The 7354-nt window shown below is 47.2% G+C and overlaps 2 protein-coding genes across 2 annotated transcripts in view; both read left to right on the top strand.

Moving 5' to 3' along the window:
* The window catches only part of LOC109324002 (protein RRP5 homolog), a 40709-nt gene extending 35594 nt beyond the window's left edge, over positions 1–5115 (top strand). Inside the window, exons 32-33 of the mRNA XM_019555719.1 lie at positions 3907–3916; positions 4807–5115. Of these exons, the coding sequence (XP_019411264.1) occupies positions 3907–3916; positions 4807–4868 (72 nt within the window). The 3' untranslated portion in view covers positions 4869–5115. The remainder of the gene's footprint in view (positions 1–3906; positions 3917–4806) is intronic.
* Positions 841–4096, top strand: LOC109324003 (protein RRP5 homolog). Its single transcript, XM_019555720.1, has 3 exons — positions 841–1294; positions 1448–1613; positions 3117–4096. Exons 1-3 carry the CDS (start codon positions 1165–1167, stop codon positions 3286–3288), a joined length of 468 nt encoding a protein of 155 aa, XP_019411265.1. The 5' UTR covers positions 841–1164; the 3' UTR covers positions 3289–4096.
* Positions 5116–7354: the final 2239 nt, after the last annotated feature.

The following is a 7354-nucleotide window of genomic DNA, read 5'->3' as shown; positions in this document are numbered from 1 at the left end:
GGCACTGTTAGAGATGTTGCTGCCAAAGCTTTCTCTCACAAATCAGGTACGTGTACATTTTGCCTTGTTCGCAACATGTTTCAGTTATGGTAAAATCTCACCTGTATAATCACGTACATGTGTAAGGGTACATGAATTACACACGTACCTGCATGTCCAATAAACATGTTGCTTGTTCTGTATCAAGCATGAGGCCCTTGTTCTGCTTTCACATTTCTATGGGGTAACTTCTAATCCTTCCAGGTCTTCTAAGTTTTTTGGGGAGTTTTTAGCAGTTAACTCTTTCTAGTCATCCTAACCAGGGTGCCACAGAGGTCCTGAGAGCACCCTGCTACTCTCTACCCTCTGTTGCATAATTGGATCTTTTGCCTGTTGCTAAGCTTTGATTTCTTCTGTGCAGTCTGAATGTTGTGCCCTTGTTGAGAGGGTAGAAGGGCTGGTAGCACTGATGAGAATCAGACCTAGTGCAGGCAGGTACCAGGCATTCTTCCCAGACAGTTGCTCCAATGCATTATAATCTTGACTTTGTGAGTCTTTCTGTGAGCCTGTCCCTGGCGGTGCTTAGCAGGTCTCCTAATAGGGTCTCATTGGTCTGAGACACCAAAGGAAATGACACCTCACCTCAGCTGCTATGCAGGTGAAAAGTCCAGAAAGTTAGCTACCTGCACTGTGCTTACTGTTTTGTCTGCAGTCGGGAGCAGGAGTGGCGTTGCGGTACTGCACACTGTACAGTCACAGAGGACTTCAGTGTGGCCAGTGGCCCCAAGGGCATTATGGTCCCAAGGACATTACGGTCATGTGCTCAGCACATTGTCTAGTAAAGAGTAATGGCCTGAAATGTCCTTTGCACAAGGTCTTCAAAAGCTAACAAACCCACACTGCCCCTGCTGCTAGTCAGGAGCTTTGGATGGAATCCGATCTGGGTTCTGGCCCTCATTTTGGTCTTACATTGCTGTGTGAACTCTGGGAGGTTGCTTGACTGCTCTGAGCTCCACTTTTTATTTCAAAAAGGCTAGAGCAAATAATATTCTTCTCTCTAAACTCCTTAGAAGTACAAGGGCCAGAAACTCCATGAGAGAGCATGGCTGGGTGGTCTACCTGTGTGACTGACCTCTCATTCACTCCCTTGTATCTCCCCAGCAAGCAGAAGACCTGTACCACACAATGCTGAAGCGCTTCCGTCAGGAGAAATCCGTGTGGCTGAAGCATGCCACCTTCCTCCTGAAACGAGGCCAGACCGAGGCCACACACAGGCTCCTGGAACATGCCCTCAGGGGGCTGCCAGTCAAAGAACGTGAGGACTCTCCCTCTCCCTTCAAACACCTGTGCTCTCCTTCCACTGCATTGTCTTTCTTCTCTTCCCTCATGTACACTGCTTGTGTTTCTTGGGAGGCTTGGCTGAGTCTCATTGTCTTCTGATGTTAGAAGGTGTCTCTTCTCTTTACAGATGTGGATGTGATTTCCAAGTTTGCTCAACTCGAGTTCCAGTTTGGGGACCCAGACCATGCCAAGGCTCTTTTTGAGAGCACACTCAGCAGCTATCCCAAACGCACTGACATCTGGTCCATCTACATAGACATGTTGATCAAACATGGCAGCCAGAAGGAAGTACGGTGAGTGCCGACGAGGGAAGGGAAGCAGAGATGTACAAGAGCATGGGTGCTCTGCAGCTGTAGGCAGTAAGGGAGGGGTATTCCAAAACAGTGGAGAATCCATGTTACATGAGAAATGGGGTTGGGTTGATTCTCATTGGAAAGGGGCACCTCCAGGTCTATCTACAAGGCAGAGGGGTCTCCCTGATTGTTTTCCAACTCTGTGATTCTGTAATCTTTCCCAGTCTTGATCATTTAGTCCAGGCATTCAGTCCAGGATGGTTCCTGCCTAAACCATTCTGAATAAATGTGCATCTAAGCTGCTCTTGAAAACTTTCACTAATGGAGATCAGAGCACCTCCACAGGCCCATGGAGCCATGGTATTCAGCCCCTGGGGATCTTCACAGGTTGGGAGATTTGGCAGTGCAAGCAGTGGAAGCACCACATGGCCAGATCCTGTCCTGCCCAGGCCATTGCCCCACGGCAGGATCAGGGCCAAGCCTGTCCTCCTGCATGTCCAGATTAGGTGCAGGCTGCTTCCTGACCACCCCACACACATGGCCAAATTAGGGCTAGACTTCACCTCTCCCCACCCCCAACAGTGATACTGAGTCCCCACCACATACACCCTGCATGCCAGATCAAGCTGTCCATCCAGCCCACAGGGTGAAAAGGTTGGACACTGCTGGTCTAGGTAATCTGTCCTAGTGCTTAACTCATCAGAGTTAGGAAGTTCATCCTAATATCCATCCTAAGTCTTCCTCGTTGCAGCGTAAGCCCCATGAATATCACAACAGTGTGTCCTAAAGAAAAACAGAGGGCATTTTGGATATCCGTGGGTGGAAACACTTCAAGCTCTTTGTCCTGTGTAGATCACCATAGCTAGTAACTTACTGAGGAGGTTTTTCTAAGCTGGCTTGGGGAGCAAGAGACTACGACTCCAGTATTGCGCACTGATGCTTCGGAGACTAGTGTAGCAGCTTGTTATTAAATAAATACTTTTCATTGCACTCTGCTGTTCTTACTGCTAAGCAAGCCTACTCTCCTGGGAGTAACATGTATCCCCCAACTTCTGCACTGCGTGGTTCAGTGCTTCTTTGTATTCAAAGTAATAAATAGCATAAAACAAAGGGATGGATCATTTTTTGCTCTCCCATTGTATGGAGAGGTTCCATTCACTAGCTTTCAGTGTAAAGGCAGCAAAAGGAAATCCTCCTTCCCACAACATGTAGTTGATCTATGCCATTCACTGAGCTCAGGGTGAAGTACTGTGAACTGGATTCTAGAGGAACAGCTACCATCGTCTCTAAGCAGAGGAAAGGGTTCCCTGGCTTTCTATTCCAAAGCACTGCTGACTTAAAGGGATTTCCTTCGCTAGGTACCAGCGTTCTGCAGCAGGTTGGGTGCATGTCCTGGTTTTCTTTGTCTTCTTCTGTAGTCTCCACTGTTCAGAGGCAAGACTTCAGATTTGGGAGCCCAGGGCTGTGATTTCATGTTCTGAACGGGCTTTTGCTTCCTTGCAGGGATGTTTTTGAGCGGGTCATTCACCTAAGCCTGGCACCAAAGAGGATGAAGTTTTTCTTTAAACGCTACCTGGATTATGAGAAGAAATATGGCACAGCGGACACTATCCAGGCTGTGAAAGCCGCAGCACTGGGGTATGTGGAGTCCAAGAGCTCTCTTGTTGAGAGTTAAGTCCCAAAACAGAGGGACTTGATTACTGCTACCAGTGGCTGTGTGAGCAGAAGGGATGCACAGAAATGGACTGCAGGTGTCCACAAACAGGGCCTCTTGTGAGAGCACCAGCAGCCAGCTGGACTGTCCGGGACCCCCCAAAGGCAGAAAGAACCTGCTGGCCGAAGAGAGGACTTTGTTCGTGTTCATAACTTGCCCAGCAGTACAACTGACGTCCCATGTGCTGCTGACTTTGGATGTAGTTATTTAAATGCAGATTGTTTTATAAGCAATAGAAACAGCTACCCCTGCCTGTTCTGCTTTCCTATGGAAAATGTACATTTATTGACTCTACATTTTTCAATACAATTGATAAGTCAGTCTCCCTTCAGAGTTTTCTTTTCCCTCCTTACTTTTTTCAGCGCTGCCAAGAAGGTTCTCATGTTTCATCTACATTAATATTGTCAGAGATTGGTCTCTGGTGCCTTTTTGTTCCTGCCAGTCTTCTTGATTTGAGGCTTTTTTTTTTTTAAAGCCTACAAGTATCTAATTGAACTTGCTGAAAATGTAAAATTGCAAATGATCTTGCTGAAGGACAGAACATTTCAGGAAATGGAATAGAGGTCTCTAAACTGAGAGAAGAAGCTAAGTCTTAGATGCTGGAAAATAATTGGTTCTGCTTTAATATTTTCCATTTCAGACTGTTTCCCTATGTACCAACAGGTCTATCCCTATATGTGCCCCAAACTATCCCATCTTAGCCGAGCACGTTGGCAGCCATCTCACGGCCTGAGCCCAGTGGGAATCGAAAAATAAACCATTTTCCATCTCTTTCCCCTGGGAGGCTTGCTCCAGCAGGTATTCTTAGCTGACGAATTGGGCTGCTCACCGATTCCAGTGGTGTTGCCACTTCCTTGCAAAATGTGGCTGGAGGAGGGAAGTGCACTACATGAATATTTCTTGAAGCAGGGACCAGAACTCAGTCATCCCCTTCTAAGTGTTTTCCCAAATCACCGAGAAGCAAAATCTCCATGTCCATTAATCTTTCATCCTGTCTTTTCATCCATTTAATTTATATAAGAATGTCGTTACCCCTCTAGTGTTTAAAAGTTTCTACCTAGTTGTTCTCCTACATCAGACTGAAGGCCCAACTGTCACAGCCTTCATGTAGCTGCTTCCACTTGTTGGAGAATAGCTTGTCTCAGGCTCTCTGACTGTGTAGGTAGAGCCTGATGGTCAGTCCTTGCATATATGACTTCATACATGCAAACTCGCACACCGAGAATCGGAGGATGTTTGCTAAATCCTAGTCCCAGGTTGGGAACTTCTTTTTATGGACTAGTTCAGTGGCCTTTCAGCCAGCAGGGATCAATATGGGGCCCTCCAGAATTTTATAAAGGAAGACCACAAAACTTTGTGACTAACTTTTTGTTAAAAATAAATAAATACGTAAATGAGATTTGGAGTTTCCAATTGGTTTTAAACCTGGTAGGATTAATTTGTGGGCTCTCAAGCAAATCTGTTGTTTGCTCCTTTCAGACCTAGAAGGAGAAGAAATGCCTGTCATGTCTCTTTTTTTTACTTTTCCTTACCAGGTTTAAGGAGCGTGTCTAAATAACAACCTTAGTTTGAATCAATTCTTGGCTCTCTTCTCTGTTGCAGAACTCACAGTGAATTCCTTGTTGTTCCCTACATCTTACACTTGAGTCTCTTGCAGTGCTCCTGCTCTTACTCCCTATTGTTTGACTGCCTGACTCATCTGGTGGGTGTGAATTGCAGCCCATCATTATCCTCAGTCCGATCTCCTTTTCATGGTTTTAAGTTCTTGAGATGTGGACCCTGTAGAAGAGGAGCTAGAAAATAAATGCCCTAGTGAAGGGGACATACAAGAAACTCGAATTCTTGGTTCCAAAAACCGAGTGGGCGGGGGGGTGGGGCAGTGTCTCTCTCTTTGTTTTCTGTCACTCCAGTGAGGACAGCCACTTACCTGTATAAGCACTAGGTGCCTGTGAGATCTTTTTCTCTGGGAATAGAAGCAGGATTTGTGGGGCAAAGCAGTATCTTTTATTTGCCTGGCTTTTATTGGGAGACTTAAGACATTAACTTTCAGGCTTCAGATGTACATCTAAGAGTAGCCTAGACTGGAACTCCCCTGGTCTGCTCTTGGCCAAGGCTTGGACTTCACATGCCAAATGCAACCCTTTGCTTTGGCCACTCTTTCATAACCTGGTTTTGTAATGCACAAAAGCTCTGTCTGCCTCCCTGCCTGTAATTGCTGCCCTGCTGGAGTCTCTTCACTGCCTTTGTACGAGTGCCTGCTCATGTGTCTGTGTGGGACCAGAGCCTTTTTCCCAGCAGGACGGAAACTGTATTGGTAACAGTCAGGAGCTGATGCATGCTGGCCAGGGCCTCCTGTTCCCAGTCAGTGAGGGGTTAGTAGTGCTGGCAGATTGCACAAAAGACGGGCCACTGTTATAGGATACAGCTGACTCGGATGGCAGGTGATTTCTCATCCCTCCTGTATGTGTAGCTTACTCTGCCTGGCCCAGGGAAACTATTAAACCACTTGCCGTTTCTGTGCCTCAGTTCCCCATCCCAGAAATGGAGACAACAGATTTTAAATACAGTGGAGGTACCATCATAAATGTGGGAGAAACAATAAATAGATGCAGACTGAGTCTTGAGCTTTCTAGAATGAAAGTCTTGAGTTTTGTGGAGGGAAAGACTGATCCTGTTTCATGGAGGAGCCATGCAAAACTTGCTCTGCAATTTTGGGCGATTCATTTAAGTCAGAGAGGGCTCAGGGCAGGCCTCCAATCAGCCTCCCAGGTCTCTGATTTAACCCCCAGACCCGTTTTACTTTGTAGATGTGATTTTGCCAAACACACTCCAATGCCGGCTCCTGAGGTGAGGCACAAGAGCTGGATGTGCAGGACCGCGTTTCCCTGCTTTTTCATCGAGTCAGGCTTCCAGCTTGGCCGAGGGCTGGAGCAGGTCCCTGTGGGAGGAATTAGACAGTCAATGAAGGACAAGTGGCTCCGCTCGCAGGTTCCCCTACGTTACCTTGGGGCAGCCAGGCTGGGCATGTGGCGGTGGCAGGGCATTTTAAGATCCCTTTCTACTTCTACCCCTGGCTTTTTGTCTCTGGGCTATAGCTAATAAGGAAGAGTCAGGGCTGCTGCTTTTGCTGGCAGGAGGCTCCCCTTTCTGTTCAGGAAATGTGTGTGTTCCCACAGCCGGCACCTCCCAGCACCTGGGAAGGCACTTGCCAAAGGGGGCTGGAGCTCTGCTTTGGCCTTACGTGGCAGCAGGTTGGGGCAGGTTTGTGCCCCGAGAGGAATCTGCTCCACGCTGTTTGGTTCCCTCCCTTTGACAAGAAGCCCGATGCACTCACCTACGCTCTTGTTTCCTCGGGCTTTTACTCTGCTTTGATTTTATTCATTGCTTCTGCATGCGTTACGCGATGGGACCAGCCCGCTCTGGGTCCTTCCCCTGCTCATGCTGCTGCTCCCTGCCCAACAGCCGTTGGCTGCTTTCTCCCCTCGGCCACCTCGGGGTTTTCAGGGCTGCCTCTGGTGCCAGGGTCACACGTGGGCTCTTCCAGCAGCGTTGTCGGTTCTCCCAGGATTGAGGCACTGAGGCTTTCCTACAAAGGAACGCTTAAGCTTCCAGCTCTCTTGTTCACAGAGTAGTTTGAAAATTGAACCTAAGTGCCCTCAAAAGGCCTAGAAACCATGAGAGAAACCGTTTCATTTTTTCTTTCAATTTAATGATTTTTTTTTCCTATGAGTTCCAAGTGCCCAGCTTGCAACTTTTGAGCACTTCAGGTTGGCGGTATTGGGAAAGACATGGTCAAAGCTTATAAAAATAAGACCACAAATAAGTATAGGAAAAGGAGCACTATAAAGAAGAAAAGCAATTGCCAGTATGCCACTGATCCTTAAAATAGAAACAAGTGTGCACATTCAACATGCAATTAAAAACTGTTTAACTGCAACACTGGAAAAGCAAGTGGTCAACACAAAAGGCCTTTGATACGGTATCCCACCCCATACTGGTGAACAAGTTAAGGGGCTGTGACTTGGAT

The sequence above is a fragment of the Crocodylus porosus genome, unplaced genomic scaffold (genome assembly GCF_001723895.1).
Source record: "Crocodylus porosus isolate Cpor-Errol unplaced genomic scaffold, CroPor_comp1, whole genome shotgun sequence".
NCBI classification, from domain to species: Eukaryota; Metazoa; Chordata; order Crocodylia; family Crocodylidae; genus Crocodylus; species Crocodylus porosus.
The sequence above is the reverse complement of the archived record's forward strand: the minus strand, read 5'-3'. Positions and strand labels throughout refer to the sequence as shown.